Consider the following 22,288-nt stretch of genomic DNA (forward strand, 5'->3'; position numbering starts at 1 on the left):
TGGAACAGAGAGGAAGTGCCTGTGATTATATATATGCATGATATACAACGTGTGTGCACAGAGTCCAGAGTGGAAAAATGATAAGTTTTTTTAAAAGAAAAAAAAAAAAATGAGCAGATATTTCTGAAGTAAGAATTCAAGCTGGGTTTCTTCCTATTCCAAGTATGATATCCTCTGTGTTAAGAAAAGAAATGCTTATTCAAAGGCAAGAAGTACACGGCTACCTTTTCCATTTCTACTCAGCCTGTGCGTCTCGGCTAGTGTGGACAAATGAGACACAAAATCTGAAACACAAAGTACTCTCCCTGCGTGAACAATCTGCCTTAGAGTCCTTTTCCTGGTGCTATGATGAACAAGTGGGTGATGCTAATGACTGCAGGTCTGAGTGCGTGCTTGCATTAATGCTTTGAGTCACCTGTGTATAAGACTGACTGGCTGTGCTACGTCAGAGTCTTTCTCGCCTTTTTCTATGGCCTCTGTACTTGCAGTTTCCTACCACCCCCGCCCAAAGGTTTAAACTATGCAAACATCCTCCACCCCCCCCAGAGTCCTAAAGCAACACTTGCTCATAGTTGGACTGTAGCCCTTTTGTAGAAAGGCTGGGCGAGGCAGAGATGAACTTCACCTGCCATAACTTAGCGAAGACCTGGAAAGGGGCCAGTCGATGAGAAGTCACTTTTCCTATCGAGGGACACGCTCTGGCTTGTTCCACGGAGAGGAACGAAAATGTGGAGCTAAACGCTGCTCAGCAGCTTGGAGGAGAAAGTCCCCACCAGTGGGAGAAGCCACTGTTTCTTAAAGAGGGAAAATAAGAGAAGTATTAAGAAAGAAAAAAAACACTCCAGAGACATGACTGTTAAGGACACATCCCTTGCTCTCGGGGAGAAGTGGCTCCTCGCTGGATGAAATGGGCTTCCCCAGTTTCACCAACTAAATGACCAGGCGAACGAAAGGGAGCAGCCTGCCCAAAGACGAGCCTCCCTGTGCAGGAAATGCCTTTCGGAAGGGGAGATACAGCTTATCTCGGGGAGGAAAACACTGGGCAGCCTTTATGCCTGCACCGGGATCTGCCGGGACGGGGTCCGCCGGGCCCTCTCCTCGCCTCCCCGACAGCCGCGGGCGCAGAGGGGCGAGGCGGCCTTGCCCTTTAACGCGGGCCGTAAACACCAGAATCACTTTCTTTAAGAGTAACTTCCTGTAAACCGAGAAGGGGGAAATACATGTGGCCTCATCAAAGCGGCCTGCGAGAGATTTTGCGGTGTGTTTGTTATGAGAAAATGGAAGGGAGCCGGGTGAATTTCTGCTGTCTCAAGAGGAGCCTTCAGGTTGCTCCGCTCGCAAACTTCCAGGAACGGCGCGGGGCTGTGGCGCTCGACGCCAGCCCCGGACGCTCCCCGAAACTGGGGATGGGATGGGACGGGATGGCAGATTGGGCCCGGTGAGGGTCGGCGGACGCCCCCGCTGCCCCAGTGGCTCCCACCCCTTCTGGGGAAGACGAGGGCAGATGTGCTGAGTCACAGCGCGGTTCCCAGAAATGACGCCGGCCCCGGGCGGCTCGCTCGCCTTGAGCGTCCCCCTGCGTGTGCCGTGGGTCTTCCCGCTCCCACCAGCAAGCCCCGCGTGCCTTCCTTTGGTGACAGGCGGGAACAGGTCATCTCCCACATTTTCCTTTCCATATACAGGCCTGCTTCAGACCCGTAGGAAAGAATTAATCTCTGGTGCAGCAGCGTGCCTTGCGTCAATCAAGAGGTTACAACAGGGAATGTAATGACGCTTAGATGGCTCCTAGGATATTATTCCCGAGGATCCCCCCGCATTCAGGCTTAAAATCACATCATGAAAATGATGTCATGTTTCTCGCTGCCAGGTATGGATGAAGCAAGATGGCCAGCAGCCCCTCTCCTCAGGGTCTGCAGTATCACTGGCAGGGCTAGGGAGCACACCAAGCCTTTTCAACGTCAGACACAAGCTCCCAAAAACCTCAGCTAAAAGAAAAATTTCGTAGCCTTATGAATGCGAAAACAGCTGCCTGCTTTGCAAGAATACTCATGCAAATTACTGCCTGTGCAACGCTGTATTACATCGCACGAGGACGATCTGAGAAAACCAAAATGATGCAATTAGGTAGGAAGAGCGGGGTGTGGGGAATGCTGGTGCTTGCCCTGGGTTTCACCTGGATGTGAGGTTGGGATGTTGCTACGGCAGGCAGGCACCTGGGCACAGAGGCTTGGATGTACTCCCAAATCCACTGATTTAGACACAACCTAAATGGCTAGAAGGCAGCAAAACAAATCCATGGGAGAAGACGGGGCTGAAGGAATGTTCTCTAACAATTAATAATGGGTCTGCAAAGGAAACTGAGGATTATGTTAATTGATAAACTGGAAGCATATTCCCCAGCACAGAATTCCCAAGCCAAAACAAGTTGGCTGTTGCTCTCTTCCAGCTTATAATGCAAAGTAGGAATTAGGCACCACCTCTAATGTTTGTTTGCCATTAATGAATTTTCTCTTCGCTAAGATCCATGGGCTGCTCTTTTAACACTTTCTGAGGCATACTAGAAAAGCCTACAACTTGAATGATACATGCTGAAGATCACCACCTCTGTGTTACAGTAGTTCTATTCAACACCCAGGAAAAAATGCTATAAAATACTCCGTGATTCCAGAAAAAAAAATAATTATGAAAGTACTTTCACAGCTTCTTAATAGCTGGAAAAATTAGGTGCAAGTGACATTTGCATAAACAAGAATGACTTTCTATCATGTGAACATTACATGTGAAGAAATGCAAAATAACCTGCCCCTACAGCCAGCAGCAGAACTATTTCTTTATCCTATCAAGCACCGATCTGTTTCAGGGGACACAGCCAGGAAGGGCTGGGAGTCTCCCCTGCTCTCTCCACCCACAGAGCCCCTATATCCAAGACAGCCAGGCTTTTGCTCAGCTCACCACATTCACTCTGCTCGTGCATGGCAGCAGCATACAGAAGTTGCCCCCTGCATTCACGCAGGTCTGAAGCAGGAAGTGACCCAGCTTTTCAGCTGTACTCATTTAGTGATCTGCTTACTGCAACAACATGGTGCTGTTTTTTCCTGCTTACCCGCCAAAAGTATTTTCTGTTCGCATTCTTGGGAACCGTATCGCTGGTATAGATCTCTCCTACCAGGGGTCCAAAGCGCGTTCCTTTTGGGATGTACTCTTTGCTTACAACTCCAGTGACCTACAAGAAGAGCAGCACAGGGTCAGTCCATTGCCAGCAGAAATCGAAATTTTTTCCTTCCTCTCCCCTGCCCCCCGAAGTTAGAAGGTTAAGGAACTAATGCAACAATTTTTAGTGACAGCTCAGCAAAACAGAAATACTTAAAAACCACATTGTACATGATAATGAGCAGGTTTGTTAGATACTAACATCTTACCGAGCATATAGAAGAAAAAGATTAATACAGCCTGAAAAAATTGTTTTGTGAAAATACAGCTACAAGAAGAAACAATAAAAAAAATGTACAGACTGTCAAATACCTTCAACAGTTATTTTTCCTATCAAAGGCAACCCCCAAAAGTGTAGTTTCAGCAAACAAAAATATTCAAGAACTATCAATCACTTCACAGCTACCACAGCCAACTATTCTGCTAAGTTAGGAATTGGAATGACTGTCCCTCCAGGTCAAAATGAAACCTCACCCACCCCCCCTCCCTTTCACTCTGTACCCTTCCTGATAGCTAAAAGGAGAACAAAAAAAAAAAAAAAAAAAGACCTACAATCCTCTCATCAGCGGTGGCATACAAAACAGAATACGAAATGGCTTTGGGACATGTACTCACAGATCACCCTCTTTTATAAAAAGGAGGCAGCAGTTCCGGTAACACATGTCAAGTGGGTTTGGTCAAAAAGGCGTAAGGGTTTTGATGAAAATGCTCCACTATGCTAGGTCTAAGAAATGTACTCTAGTTGTTCAGCTTCCTTCTTGACAGTAATTATACCAAAAAAAGTCACTGACCACAAATCAGGAAGCAATTCATCATTATTCAGAAGAACGTGCCTTAGAGTAACCCTTTGCAAAACACTGCTGAGTTATTGGTTTTGTCTCTCTCTGTTCCTCAGCAATCTTCTTAAATTTAATATAGCCAAAGAATGTTTAAAAACCAGCAATTCTGTAAACCAAAAAAAACAAGACTTTGCAAGATTGATCCTCCTTCTCAGGGTGAAAAAGGAAGGTAAAAAGCCCCTTAATTCAGTATTGTAACAAAACTTTTATAGCAAAATGTATCAATCATGTCCCCTTCACACATCTTGCCACTTAAAAATTGCCTTTTCACTCACTAGGATCTCAGAACAAGACCGTAATAGCAGAGGTTGTTGATAAACACTGAGAATGGGGATTACTGCTGTCTGTACTCGGCAAGGAATCAAGGTTCTTACCAAAGCAGATTAGCAGGCATCAAACCCTGCAGATAGCTCACTTCTGTGAGCTTTTCTTTTCTTTGTAACAGCCCTTCACGGCAAAGGACAGTAAAAACCTTGGGCTGTAGGCACCACTTCACAAATTAGCTGAGCCTTGTGATTTTCTCATGCTACATTTTCTTCTGTTGTCTCACCTTCGGTGTGAGAGAGGAGGAGAGACAGAGAAATACTTGCCTGTGTACTGGTTAAAAATTCCAGTAAACAACTAGTGCCCAGCATAATTTCACGTTAGATGTCAAAATAAAGGGAACGAATAACAGCCACAGCATCAAGGAGATAATCCACCCGGAAACAGATTGCTGGGTGTATGTGGTGTGGTTGTTGTTTGTGCCTGTCTGTGTTTTAACATGTGTTTCAGAACACCACACCAAAAAAATAACGTCAACAGTAGAGGTAGTTAAATGCTCCATTGATCTCTGCATCTGGACTGAAGAGAGAGAAAAGGGACTTCCAGAAATTTTCCTACACCTACCACAAGCTGAAACAAGCTCAGTGGCTCGGTTTTATTTTTGTCTTGCTTGTGCATTTCTCATAGAGAGCTGAAAAAGGCAGATGTTCTTCTCATCTTCCCCATATATCTTCATTTACATCCATCTGGCCTCTCAAGAAAAGTTCACAACCAAGCTACAGCACACCCTACCAGTTTGACTGCGGGGTAGCTTGAGTCTCTTTTCACGGTTTTAAAATATCTTGCCCTTAATTAAAATGACTTTAATGAAATTCTCAGAATCTCTAGAAGTCACTCCTTGAACTAGTCAACTTGAAACACTCGCTGTGCACTGGTGGCTCTGACACAGCAGATACTTTTTGATATCCACCTTAGATACAGCGTTTGCTTCTCCCCCGGTGCGGCTGAACATGAAGGCAGCTTCTTGCCCCGTACCTATGGGAAGGGTATTTTGGCAGAAGATGTTCTGGGCGCTTTGTTAAACTGGTCTAAAGCTGCCCAGCTGAGTTTTAGCCAAGGGTTGCTTTCTGATCAGTGATTCTTGGCCTCTGCTGTGTCCCCAGGAGCTCAGCCACTGTGTTCAAGCAGGGCTACCCTCCAGGAGAGGGGCACCATCAGTGCCAAGCTAGCACAGGGCTCAACGCCACCATCAGACACCCTGCACTGCCAAAAGGGGCTCCTGCCCCACTGTGGTGGCTTCAGGGGGTGCTCAACAGGAGCCCCCAAAGTACAGAGCCACCAAGGGCTGTAGGCACAGCAGTGAAGGAGCCCCACATCAAGCCTGAGGGGAAGCTGGCTCCCGGCAGCCGGCAAGCCATCGCAGAGAGGCATTTCAGACTTGTGTCCACCAGGTGTCCTTCAGCACATTTCTCCCTCTCTGATGAGACCTTGTGAAACAGTCTCAGGGCAGGGAACCACAGAGGAGCGTGGCCTGAGCTCTCCCTGCACAATTAAAAGCCTTCTGCCCTTATGCAGCCTCTGCAAGCGTGCCGTGCCTCAGCCATGCAGGAAGGGAGCACGATGCTATTTGCAGAACACCATCTTCTCTACCTACAAACACTTATCCCCTGTCTCCTCAAGCTACAGCCACTTAAAAACTTGTAGCACTCCCGCAAGCGGGCCTCTGACACTCCTCTCCTTTCACTACAACATCAGTTGTACCACAAAGGTTAAATCAAACCCGAGCATCACCACGTTTAACACCAGCTCCCGGCACTGCGGGATGGGGATGCGCAGCAGGGACCCACGCTGCCAAGGGGGTGCCCACGGTGGGAAGAAACAGTGGCTGCACCCTGATGGGGGGCTGCAGGGAAGGAGCCCAGTACACAGGGGCACGGGGGCTGCGTGGCGGGGAGCACCCAGCCCAGGGACGGCCGCGTCCCTGGAACTGACCAGGGTCCTAATGCAGCGCCGGGGGCCGAGCTGCCGCGCCGGCCACCAGCCCTCCTGCTGAGACGTTTTGATGCTCCCGTGCTTCGTCCGACCCCATGGGAGCCCTTCCAGGGATGCTTTATGGGCAGCGCCGACCTCCCTGCCATCTGAGCATATCTATCTTCATCAGGAGGGTGGGTTGCATGGGTTGCAGCATGCATCCCAACCAGCCCGCAGCTCCCGGATGAGGGAGAGCGGGTTTGAGTCTGAATTCGGTATTAAAAAGCACTTTAAGAGACCAACGCTCCTACATCTTTGTGTGGAGCAAGGGCACTGGAAGTAAACAACGACTCCTATGAATTCTGAAAGAGGAGGATGTTTTGCAATGGGGCCAATAAATTGCTTTAAAAATAACAAGAACAAAAGAGCAAAATAAACCTTACTGGCTTCAGCACACTGTGAACTATCAGTATTTTCCAAATGTAAATCAGGGCAGGCCATCGTGTGCCCTGGAACAACACAGATTTTTCTTCTCTATGAGACCTACAGTTGCATAAGCCCACATAAATTCAACCCCTTCACTCAGCTAGCACTTTTCTAAAAGGGATGCCATGAGAGGAAATGTTTCCAGACTGCTTCCTCTCTGATTGTATATTAAAAAAATAAAAGAAAAGCAGTGCACGAGAGCAAGTCTCAGAGGTCAGACGGGTACACTTGGCAACAGTTCCAAATCACCGCTTCAGAATTCAGCGTCCATCCCTTATCAGAGAAATGCAACAAGTCATGGGTTTGCCGAGATAGGTTTCTCCCTGTCAAACTCACGGACCGGGATGAGGCACTAGCAGTATTCAAGACAGCAGAATAACTGGCCTTTGGTGTCCAGAAGGGCTGTTTGCCCTCTAAGGACCGAGACTAAAGGGAAAAATTATCCAAAAAAAAGCTTCTAAATGTTCACATGAAAAGGATTATTCCCGTATGGCCTGCTAGAGTGTGATTTTGGCCCCATGTTTCGTCATTTTTTGTCAACTGCGAGAACTGAAGCAAACATACATAATTCACGCATAGAAATAAATAAATGCCTTCGTGTAAATCTAGCCGCCTGAAATGTTACAAGCAGTAGTAATTCATTTTTCAAAATGCTGACACATACTGTGAACTCATAATGAAAAATGCGTCCTTCAGAAAAATCCCCGATCAAGATCCAAGAATAAACAAGAGTATGATGTGTCACGGACTCCCTTGCAAATTCAGTAAACCTTTACAGAGGCGCTACTTGCTTGACAAAGCATGCAAGGGAAAGAAACACAGAAAGCAACCCTCCCCAAACAACAGCAGTTGTACTTCCTCCCTCCTAGGCAGGCACGCAGTACTTTTCCTACTCCAAATGGAGATACTGTGCTAATCATGACAGCCTTAGCAGTCCGTGATCTAATCATGACAGCATTTAGCATTTCACAAGCGATGTATTATATATGTTTTTGTCAATAAATTGACTCAGCATTTAAAACTCTCAGCCAGATGAAGCCACAGTTCTCCCGAAAGTTAACAATGAAGACAGCTCACATCTGAAATCCACTGGCAAACACGCATGCATGCATCCCCCAAAGTCTTACCTCATCCTATTGCGAGTGAAAAAAAAGCACCCTATCGGGCTGTCAGGACGCCAGTGGTTTTCCATAAGGTCAAAACCAGCATCAGGCTCCCTCTCTGACCCCACAAATGCCAGTGTGTAAGGGCAGCACACAGCCAGTCCCAATCCCACTGAACAAAATCAAACTTGTAAGGCAGATAGAAAAAAATCACACTTCAGGTCGGGAGTTGCGAGAAGGCAAGCGGGTTATGCCATTTGCAGCTATCTCACTCCACAGACAAGCAGTAGAGGAGTGACCTGTCCATACATTTACAGCATGGGAGCTTTCACATTAAAAAAAAAGAAACAAGAAAGGCCCTTTCTTTCAGGGCTATATTAGAAATCGCCAGGGCTCAGAAGTTGCTATTGCTCCTGACGGTAGGTGCTACTTGGTGCAAATAAATGAGCACGGGGAACTTGGGAGAACAAAAGGAGGATGTCCTATATTCAGACTCCCACTAGCAAGGAGCTGTACGGGTCACACTTGACAAGGCAGAAGTAGGAATCTCTCAACGACTTTTCTTTCCCCCCACCTCCTTTACGGAGATCCTAGCAATCCTCCCACCCCGATTCAGTGAGCTGCGCTACAGCGTGAGGAAATTGCACGCTGGTGTTTCCAAACACACCACTGGGAATTTTGAAAGCTCCCCGGACACCCGCCGCCGCGGCAGCAGAACCAGAGCCAGTAGCCTAAACAGCCAGCCCGTCCCCGGATGGCTGCCCGGACAGCCCAGAGCTCTCTCTGCATCGCACGCAGAGCCCTGACTTTCTCTCCCCCCAAAAGTAAGGCCTGTCTCCCGATGCAATAAGGCAAAACAAGGTTCGCGCTTTTTTTTTCTTTTTTTTCGGGAGCGCGTCCTCCCTCTGCCAAGTTCTGCGGGGCAGGGCAGGGCAGATGCGAAGAGAAGAGTGAGTTTACATGGGAATTTAGCTTTAACCTCTTAGCAAAACTTCCAGGCATCGTACGAGGCGCTGCCAAGCTAAATTCCGAGGTGCCAATACCCTCCAGCCGGGGGTCCGGCCCTATTTCTGTCTGCAGGATTAAACAAGTACCTGCTCTGGAAGGAAGCATTTGATAGGCACGGATGAGTGTACCTCTACTTTTCAGCTCTGTGGTCAGTGTGTTTAGCCAAAGTAGAAGCACAGGTAATAGCTGCTATACCACAGGTCTCAGCACAAGGAGAAATGAAGGGTTGTCCCTTGGGTTATTACCCTGCCGAACATCACACCTAGCTATAATAGCTACTCTATATGAAGGAGTAAACACAAAACCAAATTGCTCATCCGGGCTCATTTCTTTCCAGCCCTTCTGAAACAACAACAAAGAATGTACCCACTCCAGGGACGAGGATAGGACGGACTCGCACGGCCAGCTACCAGTGAAGATACTGGCCCAGATAAACACAAGTTAATTTAAGCTACGGCCATCCTGCTGTCAAACTTGCTGCAGTTCTACCATCACTTCCTTAATCGATATGCCGGTGTTTTTAAGAATTTAGGAAGTCGGGAACACGGCAAGCTCATGAAAAGAATAAAGCAATTTCATAACCAAAGGGAAAACAAAAAGAAATAATTAAACACATTTCCAGGAATTTGGTTTTTTTTTTTTTTTTCCCTCTACTTTTTTTTTTTTTAAAGCTATTTATTGGACAACCGAGGCACTTTAATCTCTGAGCCAGAGGCAATGAATGGTCCTGGCAAACAGCAGTCTAGAAATTGGCACGGAGAACTGCCCCACAGTTTAAATATGCTTATTCAGATGCTGCTCAAATTGTGTGAAAATTTAACTGTTTGCGAATTGGTACAGAGCCGGCTTGAGGGACAGGCTGGCTGCGAGTTCCAATGAGCATACTACAGGACAGATGACCGGATTGCAGGTTCTTAAAAGCAATATGAGGGTCCTGTCTGAAAAGTTGGTGGGCAGCATTTGGTGCTGCTGGTGTGTGCGTGCGTGCGTTAAAGAGTGGCACCAGGGTAAGTGCCCGCTTTCCAAAGCGCTGAGATTTGGCTCGTCTGACTCCAACCTTCCCCAGAGCATTGCCGCTTACCTCTTTGCAGTTCGATGCGTATTTGAAAGTCAAGTTCCTTGGCAAGGAAGCCTCTGCCTGAGTTAGGGTGCCTCCGTCGGCGCTGGGATCCCATGGGTGGTCGTTTACAATGTACGTGCACTTCTCTTCAAAATCGGCTTCCGTCCACAGAGTCATGTCAGCATCCTCCATGTCCATTTTCATTGTCCACTCTCTCCCTTTCACCAGATTCTTGAAACTCACAGCGTCCGAGCTACACTGTGTAGCAGCCTGGAAAATAAGAAAACAGCCTTTAATCCTCATTGTCCTTCAGTGTTGTGGTTTCCGTTGAGACAGCGTGACTAATACAGTAGTCTGTGACACTTTAAAAGCGTACGCAGGATAGTTGGTACAGTTGAGTAATAGCCAAAAAGCAGTGTAAACTAAGCTGCTCTGACTGAAGCAGCGCCTTAAAATGCCAGCCTCGGTAATAACGAGGAGGGAACGAAAACAAAGAGGAAAAAATCCCCTGGCTGACAACTGCTTTACCTTTTTCAGACCCTCTCCTTAATGTCTCAGAGGAAAAAAAAGTGCTCCATGCCGAAGAAAACGCGGGGTCATGGCCGCGAGACCACTTAGTTGCCTGTGGAAAGGCTGCCTCAGAAAAGTGTCACAAACAAGGAGAGGAAGAGGAAAGGAGCTGCTGTCTGCGTCTGAATGAAGCTAAAAATGGAAAGCGCATGTTGGAAGAGCGGAACCCAGCCTTGCCTTTTCCAAATGGGGAAGCCTGAACTTTCCCACCGGCTTTCAACACACAAACAACTTTCAAAACAACCTGCCCCCCCCCCCCCCCCCCCTCCTCCTCCTCCTGACGTCCCCTTATCCTTTGGCATGGGAGGCTGAGAGAGCCGACATCCTGCCAGCATCACTGCAGCGACAGCCCTTCACAAAGCGCTGCAACATATTCCCGGGGACCAAAAAAAAAAAAAAAAAAAAAGGAAAAAAGAAAAATTAAAAAAAAAAAAAGGAAAAAAAAAAAAGGACCGGGGGGGAATTTGGAAAAAAAATAGAAAAAAAAAAAGTTCTTGTATCCCTTTTGATTTTGACGGCGCCTCCGAGAATTACTCCCTCAAAGCACTCAGTAGGATTCCTCGCAAGACCAATTCCTCCTTCCAGTCCTCCTCCCCTGCCCCTTTCTGTCCGGGGCAAAAGCTGCGGGAGGGCGCCCAGCGCCGGGCAGGTAGCAGGACGCTGTATCCGCAAGGTAAATAAAGGACCAAACTCCGTGCCTGCGCCGGGAACGGCGAGCAGCCGGCCAGGCGAGCTCTTCCCTTCTTTTTCCTGTCCTTTTTGTTTTGTTTTTGTTTTTTTTTCCTTCTCGGCAAAGGCAGCCAAATTCCCGGCAGGAGGCACGGCGGGGCGAGCAGCTCCCAAAGCCCCGAGCCGGGGGCTGGGGGGCGCCGGGCACCGGCTGGAGGGGGCCGGGGGCGCTGCCCCCCCGGGGACAGCACCGGCGGCCTCGCAGCGAGCCGAGACGGGGACGGCTCCGGGAGAAAACCCCCGGGGAGCCGGCGCCGAGCTCGGGGAGCCGGGAGCGGGCTCGTCCCGGCGGGGAGCCGCTCCCCCAGCCCCCGGTCCCCTGCGGTCCCCCCGCTCGGGGAAGGGCCGAGCCCGGCGGCGGCTCGGCGGCATCGCGCTCCTTACCGGGGCTGAGTCGGCGAGCGTTTCCCAGCAGAAGCCCCCCGTCCGAGGCGAGCCTGGCTCATATCTACCGAGTAAACATTTCTCCTTCCTTCCAGCCGCTGGGTCCCCGGGAGACTGACTCACACCTAGCGCCTCCGCTCCCTGCCGCTCCTCCTCCCGCCGCAGACAGGTGCTGCCCGCCGCGCTCGTTGCTTTTGCCTCTCGGAAACACTGGAGGGCTGAGTGCGCCAGCAAAGCTCTCGGCAGCCCCGCTCCCCTTCCCTCCCTGCCCCGGCTTCCCAATCAGCCGCCCGCCGGGTGCGCCGCCGGCCGCCCGCGGGAGGTGGGGCGATACCTGCAGCCCCAGCCCTCGGCGCCGAGCCGGGCAAACGCGGCTCCTTTTGCTCCTTTTGCCCCTTTTTCGGAGGTTTTTTGCTCTTTTTTGCCCGGCCAGCAGGACCGAACGGCTGGGGAGAGCCGGGAGCCGCCGCTGCTTTTGCTACCAGGGGACACCTTCCCCACGAGGGGACCCCTTCCCCACGCAGGGACACCCCTTTTACTGCCAGACATTCATTTTTTTTTCCGTGCTGTTTGAATCCCACAGCCCCAAAGGTCCCCGTTTCACCCCCACCCCTCCCCTTTAAGTATACAGGATGCTCTAAAAATTGCACCTCCAAATGCCTTCCAGGTTACAGAGCAGGGGGTTGAAACGCTGCTTTAAAGCCCCTCCTGTCAAATCGGAGAGATTACAGAGTTTTGATATGCCCAATCCAGGAGCCTCGTTGTTTTGATGTTATGCCTTTCTAGACCCTCCTTCTAATCAACGTTTGTGAAAGGAATGAGGAAAAACCCCTCTGTTTCTTCCTTTAAATAAAATCTCCCTCTCCCAACAGAACAACAGAGAAGTTTGGGAGAGAAAGGCAAAGCAGGCGGCATTTTAAAGCTTGACACCTCTTTTGCGGTGTGGTAAAACGAAAAAAAATAAAAAATAAAAATCAGCACTGGTCCTTGTGAAAGGCAACAGGCAAGGGATGATCTGGGAGCATGCTGGCCGTGGAAGGAGGGGTGGTATAGTAATTAGCGGACCCTGAACCCCATTTCTTCCTCCGACCCAAGTCAGCATGTTGGCTGAAGGAAGGACATCCTGTGATGATGGCATACAATGTCCTGTTTGTTTATTATTAAGAGCATTCCTGCTTCTCATTACACAACAACCAGATGCCTTACTTCCTTCAGTGGTCCTGTCCCTTCAGTGAGGAATCCTCCAGCCCAGAGGAACAATGATGCACAGCTCCATTTATAGCCGTCCATAGCCCACTGCAAACACAAGCTGGTTCTCCAAGAGGCAACTCTCCTACCTCGCCTTCTTGTATCATGTCTGCAAACATATTGCTCACTGCTTCCCCAACACTTCGTTTCACATTCCTCTTCTGAACAAACGCATGCTTATATTTCGGGGCGATCGGGACGTTATGTATTTCTTTACAGGAGGGAGAAAGGAGGAAAGAGCACGTTTTACGCAGCCGGATGCCTGCCAGTCTCTCTGACAGGTGTACACACACATCCCTTTCCCTTAACCTGCTCCTCCTCCCCCTGATAAAAAGTCGGGCGAAAAGGATTTACTTGCCATTTTTGGCCTGCGATGCCGAGAATAGTATATCTGGGTAAAGACCTTCCGAAGGCTCTGGCACAGGAGGGCTCGTGGCAGCAGACATAAGTAGGGCAACTGCTCGCAAGCGAGTGTCCTGGCTTAACTTCCACCCCTGCGTAATTCCACAAGAGAGGTGGCCCGAGCACTGGGCTGCGGGATGTAAACGTAATTGGATATACACAGTAAAACCGAGGCACATCCAAAACGAGGTCTAGGAAGGCTCTGAAGTAGGAAGAACCATTCATTAAAGGAGAGAAATCCGGCCTACTTGATTGGGTTAATTAACTGATGCTGAGTCACACCGCATAGAACAGAAAAACAATGTAGTCATACTGAAGGTGATTATTTTACCAAAAAATAGTCTCACTTTGAGAGGCAGCTGTTTCAGAGCTTTTCACTTCCCTGTTAGCTTGAAAAAAGAAAGGAGGGGGCAAGAAAAAAAAAGAAAAAAAAAAAGGTTGATGCATTTCCTTCACAGCCTCATCTTCTTAATGTGAAGGAAAGCTGGAGAAAAGCAAATCTCTCTTTCAAGGAACTGAAAATGCTTTTGGGGCCAGAGGAGAAGAAGAGAACAGATCAGATCAGATGAGGTGAAATATCCATCAGGACAACAGGAGGATGGCAATATTGCAGGTCAGTACGGATCTCTCCCCAGGGCCAGGGGAGGCGAGTGCAGCCCGTGCAGTGCACGGACTTCAAATAACTCCGTGGCACACTCTGAGGCTAGCCCGAAATTAGCTCCAGGTGTTTCAGCGAAGCTGAGAGCAGCCTGATCCCAGAACTACAGTGGTGCAGAAGGGATTTCGCTGGCACGCAGGGCTAGCCTAGCGGTGTCTGATCTGGAATAAAAGTGAGTTTATCAAGAAAGAAGAGACAGAAACAAATTGCTAAGAATGTGTGCCGAAGTCAGAATCATAAAAGAATCTCTGCTATTAAGAAATATATAGATTGACCTTCTGACCTTCCTCCTTAACAGAGAAACATAAAAAGACGCCCTACTCAACCAGCAGTTTTCTGCTCTTTTATAAAAAAATCTTTCATAGCAGTAGCTGCTATTGTCTGGAATGTGCAATCTCAAACTGTTGTTCATTTCAAAAAAGAACATTTTTAGTCACATTTTCATTTTTTCCTTCTCGCTCATAGAAAACCTCAATTACCTTATTAATCAGCATTTCTTAGGCAGCTCTCTCTGCAGCAGCTTTCAGCCTGGCAACAAATCATGAATGGCCCTAACAGCTCTGATCTCAGAAATCCCCATCCATTTCCTTTGATGCTATCACCACTTCAGCTCAACAACAAGCCGGCGCGCCTCAGCCTCAGCTGCTGCTGCTGCTGCTGTTCTCCCTGCGCCTGCGAGAGCTGTAATTGTAAGGGGAAGAAGGAGGGAAGGGAGCTGGCTCTAATAGATGAAACTGCTTCAGAAAGTCGGAGGGGAGATAAAATGCACACGAGAGATTAAAGCGCAGTCTCATTTTCACATCCTCCCCTTCCCCTTCCCCAAACAAGGTCAGTGGCAGATTGACCACATCAAGGGTAACTACCAGACCCACCCCCATTTCCCACTTCCTGCATGTAGGCATCCTTGTGCTGGTAAACATTTGGGGACCAGTTGTGGTCATTACTCGGGGAAGGTACACGATGTAGTCGCACGACTGCACATCTTTCAAAAGCCAACTGAGAAAGAAAACTCGCAGAAGAGCCTCTTTCAAGATCTGCTGAGATACGCTCACGTTTCGGGGCCGCGGTTCTGAAAACGTGGCCACTGCCAGAGCCGGGAGAAAGACACCCGGCACAGCCCAGCGACTGTGTGACGGGACGAGCTAAAGCCTTCTTCTCACACAGTGGCCTGACCTTTGCAAAACACAGCCTATAGGCTTCAGATATGATCTCAGAGGCTTTGTATGCCCTGGACTACTCCAGCCTGCGACTGCCTATAAGGAGAGAAATTAAAATTACGATTGAATCTACATGAAGGTTTTTGCAAGGGCATTTGGGGTGGTGTATGTTGTAGCCAGGAGGCTTTTGAATTAGTACATGCAGCTTTCAGGGACTGCCTTTAATTACAGAGCACCCTGGTCATTGCCTCCTAGCACTTCCAAATGCCTTTACGTTTATTTTTGTCTCTGCCGTGCAAGAGCATGAGCAGATCTTTTGGCTGCACTCTCAGCTACTGCCTAGTGCAAGCCTTGGTGGCTCCTTTGATTTCACTGCTCTTCTAATCTCTAAGGAAATTTTCCTTAAAAAGAGAAAAAAAGGAGCTGAACTAAAATACCATGTCCCTTTCTGTTTCCAGCTATGCCTTATTAAAAATACTGTTCAGATGACTTCTGAATAAGCCCAAACTGCCCTCCCTGAATGGAAAAAACAGCCTTGCAGCACGCAGAAGCGAGAAGTAAACTTCAGCCATTTCCTCTTGTTGGGGCTCGAGTTTGAGGAAAAGGAGCCGAGGTTGTTTGGGCATGCTGTCAGGAGGGTGAGAAGTCACCGTGAGAAGTTGGGCTTCTCGTTGCTGTGAACGCAGCCAGGCAGCAAAGACGAAACAGTGTGAAGCCACTCGCTCTTGTTTCCCAGGAGGCAAGCTGGGGTGAAGGTATTGAGAAACCAGCAACAGCAGCACAGCAGCAGCAGCTTTGTCATTGCACTTTTTTTTTTTTTTTTTTTTTCAGAGTAGGAGAAGGCGACAGACTTCAGGGGCTGGAAGAGGAGAATTGACTAATGTAAGGAGCCTTCTCCCTGACCTTTATGAGAAGGGAAATGTCTCACAGTGAGGACCACAGATGATTTCCTCTTGGTGACCAGCAGCCTTCCCATCACGCTTGGGAGTAATGGTGGTCTTGGGAGAGTAGGGATGACAGCCAGGAGCCCACACAACACTTGTGTTGTCTTTGTGTGCTTCTACCAACTCAGATTTATACTGGACAAGAAAACCCGAGCACAAAAATCTACCTTCCAAATTTCTGAATATTCTGCCTGTAGCAACTAAGCCTGTGGAAAAATGAATTAAAACAGCCTGGCCCATTCCAACCACTTACCAACCTCACTGGTGTCAGAGCACAAGCCTGATAAAGGAGGTGTGTTTGGGGAAATTTTCCTAATTTCCAAGCGTTATGGAGGAGGGATGGGATGCTATACATGCATGTATATATTAGAGGCGTCACTCCTATGAATATGTCAGTCTTGTCAGCCCTGCACCCACCTCACAGCAATCTGAGGTAACAAAGCCAGCTCAGAATTAATTGCACGAATTCAACTTAACTGCCTCTTCCCAACCTGACAATCCTGACACGTTGTAGGGCATCCTCTCCTCATTTGGACCATGGTGAACCTCAGTGAAACTTCAGACTCTGTCCCTGCACCGTTCTGGTTTCATTTCAAGTGCTCCCCGGGCTGCTGGGCTGCGTGGAGCTGGTGAGCACAGCTGAAGCAGGGTGAGATCCATGGGTGGAGGAACCACGCCACTCTTCTCAGACAAAGGACTGGCCACTGAGCACATTTCAAAACAGATTAACGAAAACAACAGCTCCGCACCATGACAAAGTGCATGCAGTGGAAATGAAAATATTTATCCACAGATTATCAGGGACCCAGCAATGCTGCTACCACGTACCTAGGACCAAAGGATTCAAAAGAGTGACAGCATGTCACCGGTTAGGGAATTTGGCTGGGACGGGCTGACTGACCACACTTTAAGCTTCTCAGAGTACAGTTGTCATTTCTCCACCTTTCCTAGCCCACAGTGGTGAAATAACAGTCTTTTCATACCTGTGTGTTGCGTGGGGGAGGGAAGAATTCCTCTGCTATTAAACACCACTTCTCATTAAACAGTTGACACCTTATCCTTCTTTAAATGTTGTAATGTTTACTTTGCAAAACCCAGGAAAGCTTTTAAAATAAAGATAGCCGAGAGATTCTTAAGCCCTGTGTCCTTGCTTATCTGCTCTTTATCAACCCGCTATTGTTTCTGGAGGAGCTCGCTGGGGAAGGTGGAGCAAAGGGGGTTAATGTTCAATAGGTATCTCTCGGCTCCCCTGCAGGAATTGGTGCTGCTGACAGAAGAGCAGCACTGGGCTCTTGGCTACTTCCTGCAGAATGGGACAAGCCACAGAGAGAAAAAACCTAGGGCTGCAGCTCTTTTTTTTTTTTTTTTTTCCTTTTTTTTTTTTTTCTCTCTCCCAAAACAACTAGTTTGAAAGAAAGACATTGTCCTTAGGAGAGATAATCCCACAATAGAGAGTCCATTAGAGGTATTAAAGCATTGGCAGCGCCTGATCTACAAGAAGGGCTCTGTCCTGACAATAGACAATTAAAGCTGATAAATCTGCACTACTTGTTGCCGTTCTAATTCCTCGTAATTGTATGCTACTTGTCCCTGCCTCCTGCGTCCAGGGATGAAGCATGCTTCTTTAATCTCCAGAGTACCTGACCTAGTTCCTATGTGGTCTTTTCAGGACCTGTTTTCTTCCCATCTGGACTTCCCTCCTCCTCCTCTCCTTCCCTGCTCCCCTCCCCGAGGCATTAAGAAGAGGTTACGGCAGAGGGCACGGAAAACATCAGCACACAGCACCCGGATCAATAATTCTGGAGCCCCAGACAATGCACTAATCTGCAATAACAGCTAATCATGCTCAATTTGGCACACCAGTGATTAAACTGTACTTTTCATTAGGCTCAACAAGTAGAGCAGACGCACACCGACCATTCAAATCACCCTGTCAGGAAGAGCTGCCAAACTCGTGTGCGCTGCTGTATTTCTGGCTGCTGCATCACCAGTTTTGCCAGACAAGGCGCTTTGTGTGGACTTACACTTTTCCTTTGACGTTTCACGGGCTGCAGCTCTCAGCTATGCTTTCTATGGCAAGCAAGTCCCTGCTTTGCTGTGCTGCAAGGAGCTCTCCCTAGCTGAAGGGCCCAGAGGGTCGCGCTGTGATGTGCTGGGCAAGACACTGAAAAACGATCATCGCCATTACGTGTTTCCTCCTGGTGCTGACAGTGTTCCCGGTTTTGTATTACCTCTCAAAGGTATTTGGTGTTTTTTTCAAATTCCCTTTTTTCTTTTTCTTTTTTTTTTTTTTTTTTTCTGGAGAAGGCTTGGAATCCTACCAGTGACAGAGCAGAATGATAAAAATGTGCATCGCTGGACTTCAAAGATAGAAAACAAATGTAAATTACCTTGGATTCACTCATTTTTCATGCCGAACCGTTCAGCCAACCTCGCTAGACATTTTGAGACTGAAAAATGGCTTGGTTTTTCCTTTTTCACCACTGAACGTACAAACAAGCTGCCACCGTGCTCGCTTTAGAAATCTGTATGGTTATTAATGCTTACATGCTGCTTCAATAGCAACCCTCCAGTCACCCTCCCAGAACTGGGATCTCACACCAGTTTCTTCTGGTTCCTACTGGACCCAGTGGACCCGTTTCGCAAACTGCCCCGCCGTTTACCACAATCTCTCTGTGAAGCACAGCACCGAATTCCAGGACTCCTAGAGACCGACCCCACACACTCAGGGGTCTCCTTCTGTTTAACTTTAGCTTATCATCCTTGTATTAACTTGAATAAGTGTTAAAACTGCGCTCCAAGTTGCTCTTAAAAAAAAAAAAAAAAAAAAGAGAGAGTGGAAGATGTCAAACGAATGCAGGAAATGTCCATTCTACTATTAATATTAATGAGTCCCTAATGCATTTGAAACCCACTTGAGGTAAGTCAGTAGAGTTCTTCTGACAGCTATTCCTCATCAAACTACCACTGCTAAAGATGTTGATGCTTTCCCTTTTGCTTTGTAATCTTTAAACGAAGTTTAAATCACACCGGAGGCTACCACAAAATAATGTATTTTACCCTAAGTGAACACAAAGCCCTGGAGACAGAGGTTTAGAGCAGCGCACACGTCTGTCGATTTATCATTTTCAGATAGGAAGCTGCCGCAACAAACAAAACACCTCCTTGAAAGTGGGACAGCAGCAGATTGCGGTGCAGAAAGCTCCGGGATCTTTTGTTTTCCTGGAGAGCAACAACGGGGCTTTGCAGAGAAAGACAACAGCCTCCCCGTGCTGAAATCCAAATCAGTTCCTCTATGAAAGCCTGCCAACTGCTAGTTAGACGGTAACAAAATATTGCAGATAATTCACTTTTCACGATAAAGCAAAACCTAGCAGGCATGCAGCACCCAGCAGGGGCTCAACTGATAAAACAGTGTCAAACTCAAACCATTTGTCAATTGGGAAGGGGGAGAGAGCAAGCTGAAAGATGGACTCAGGAAGTAGATTTATCTAGTGCGACACATTAACTAGTATAAATACTACGGAAAAAGTAAACACATTTACCCGGCAGTATCTCCAGCCAGCACAGAAAGGGCTCCTGAGGCTCAGCCCCACGCTGGCCACCTAACCACTCAGCTGTCAGCTACGACAGCAGTAGCATTTTTCTTCTTGTGCAGCGCTGCAGTGCCATTTAATTCCCGGCACTAAAAGGTTTTATTAAAAGCATACATTATAATTAAACAAAACAAAAGCGTGACTCCTCTGCTCTCCTAGTCCCCTCCCTCCACCCAGTAGCCAAAACAATAAAACCACCTTGGCAGCAAACAAGTCAGGTAACATACCCCAGAGAAGATCACAGATTTGTTATATCATCGCCGGCTTTACATTTTGCCTGCTCCAAACCACCTTATCAGAAACTCCTGGCCAGGAGGCTCCCGAGGATGCCGAGTGGGCTGGCAGAGCAGGGCAGGCACAGCCCCCGGCGTGTCGCCAGCAGCCTAATGTGGGGCACGCAAACAAAACGAAATCCTGCTGGGCAGAAGGGGCTCTGTGGACACATGCTTCCCATTGAAAAGTCAAAACAATGCAATTTTGGGGTGGCACTTCTCTGCTGCAGCCATGGGGAAGGTGGTTCAAAGGGCTTTAGGATACCAACCCATAGCTATGTACATCGATATTGTGCTGGCAACCCCGTAACATCAGAGGATGGCATGTCACATCAGCAAACCAATCTGACACTCAACCAAACACGAAACTCACAAAAGAACAGCAAAATAAGTAATTGACATCGCTCAAAGAAAAACTAAAAAAGAAAAAAATAAGAGAGGAAAGGAAAAATAGAAAGGAGTTAATACATAAAGGAAACCACAGCCCGTCTCTTTGTTTAGCTGTACCTTCATGTGTCCACACAGAGCGGGTTCCCCACCTCCAGCTCATGCATCTCGGGATGTTAGTCCGCAGGGAAAGCCTGACATTCGTCCTGGTCCCGGTGCCCGCGCACACCCGGGCACGCACAGCACGCACCCGCGCCCTCGCTGCCCGGCACGCACTGCCTGGAACCGCTCCGAGGATTTGAGAATTTCCTCTTGCTAGCAGATTCCTCCCTCCCCTCGCATCCACTCCACCCCATTCTGTAATTAGGCTTAACAAGAGCAATTAACAAAACAAACTCCTCTCCGCCTGGTGGCCTGATAATTCTGATTGTCATAATGTATTAAGATGTGTAAGCCAGTTTAAAATAAAGGTAAATTACAGCATTGCACAAGAGCCGTTTCGCACCTATTTTTACCGCTTTTATCATCGGGATAATGAACACTTGGCCACGCCTTTAATTTAAAAAGCAAAACCCCAAACTCCGAGCAGCAGAGCTCAAAATTGTCACTTTTGGGCCAACTGGACTCTTCTGGTTTTGCACTAGTTTATTAGAGGGCAGCTCTTTCCTCCTATGCACAGCAGTACCCATGCTGCACATAAATACGCTTTCATTTTTGGAATTACCTTGTAACTCTAAAAAAGTAAGACATAAAATGAAGTTTAAAGTCATTTTCTGGCATTATACATGTCCGCAGAGCAATGGGCTGTAATCGCTCCCTTTTCCCTGCCTGTTGTCTAATGGCACGACATGGGAGGCCCCAGCCTCGAAATTTTCCAGTTTTTTTCCCCCCACTTTCACTTCTTTTTCCTTCAGCAATCAAATCAAAGAAATTTAGTGTCAGAATCGGCAATAAAACAACAATTAAGGACTGATTGAAAAGGCAGTCGATGGAGAAGCTTTGATGTCCTTTGATTTCAGTGAGCTATGGGTCCAACCCACACAGCAGATTACACAAAGCCTGTATTCAATTGGAAAATATGCCTGTTTGCACTGAGACCTGCTTCTAGGTCAGATCTAGTTCTTGTTGTGTTTATACACTCCGGGAGTGTGTAATTAAAACTGTCAACATAAAATTAGCAAACATAGCAAAATCATAAGCTCACAGAAAATTCACGCGCAGAAGACGAGAGGATAAAACCAGTTTGGTGTGTGACACGGGCTCGGCTTTGTATGAACTGAAAAACTATTCTGCACCCTCAGATATGCATAACCTGATTCACAATACCATCTGCCAACTAACAGCAAACAATTAAAAGAAAAGAAAAAAAAAAAAAAAGAAAGGCTGGTGTTGCCAGTACATTGTTGGAATCCTGCAGCTTCTGATAAGCTAGATGTGTTTTCCTAAGTCAGTGATATCATCCCTGCTGGGTGTCAACATTTGCACAAGAATAATTTTGGGGGTCAGAAAGACATCAGCAACTGAGATTTCAAAAGGTTTCATAAGAGCTCAGATTGCTCAAACACAGGGAAAGGAGGGTTTCAGCTGCCAGAAGTTCACTCTTCTGCTTCTTCATTCCTCCTTCCCTGAAGCTGAATCAAGGTTCTACAAAAACCCAACGCGAACCATCCGCCTTGCAAGACAACCTACTCACGTAAGAAGAAGCCGTGCTTTGCAGTGAGACAGACACTCCAAAATAAAGGGAATTGAGACTATTCTCATGCAAAACCAGGCACTCTTTCCAGTCTTCGGTAGAGAATAAGTCAGAAACTTCATCCTGCCCTCCTGGTGTAGCAAGCACCACCTTCTTTTCCACCAGATTGCTTCCTCATTCGGTGTTTAGAAAGAAGAGTGCTGACTTAAAAAGTCATTTTCCAGATTTATTCTCTCCTTCTTCTCCTTGAAGGGCCCAGTGCCTTCTTTTTACCGCAAACTGTTCAAATGGAAGGCAAACTAAGCAA

General features: G+C 47.7%; 1 protein-coding gene and 1 long non-coding RNA gene across 11 annotated transcripts in view; one reads left to right on the forward strand and one right to left on the reverse strand.

Annotated features, from left to right (window-relative positions):
- PRDM1 (PR/SET domain 1) overlaps positions 1-22,288 on the reverse strand; it is a 102,016-nt gene that overhangs the window by 12,857 nt on the left and 66,871 nt on the right. For 2 of the 10 annotated variants that reach the window (XM_068677802.1, XM_068677804.1), the window contains 2 exons: positions 9,963-10,211; positions 3,104-3,223 (listed from right to left, as the gene is read on the reverse strand). In XM_068677802.1, coding sequence (XP_068533903.1) covers positions 3,104-3,223; positions 9,963-10,145 — 303 coding nt within the window. In that variant the 5' untranslated portion in view covers positions 10,146-10,211. Of the gene's footprint in view, positions 1-224; positions 516-3,103; positions 3,224-3,522; positions 3,637-3,762; positions 4,063-7,897; positions 8,489-9,962; positions 10,372-10,469; positions 10,759-11,624; positions 11,806-22,288 lie in introns of those variants that run through there. The other 8 variants (XM_068677805.1, XM_068677803.1, XM_068677801.1 and 5 more) reach the window with 8 other exon arrangements.
- LOC137854433 (uncharacterized) lies at positions 11,884-17,090 on the forward strand. The gene is made up of 2 exons (XR_011095160.1): positions 11,884-13,887; positions 15,921-17,090. It is a non-coding gene; the product is annotated as an uncharacterized lncRNA (long non-coding RNA).

Source organism: Anas acuta, chromosome 3 (assembly GCF_963932015.1).
Source record: "Anas acuta chromosome 3, bAnaAcu1.1, whole genome shotgun sequence".
In the NCBI taxonomy this organism is placed as follows: Eukaryota; Metazoa; Chordata; class Aves; order Anseriformes; family Anatidae; genus Anas; species Anas acuta.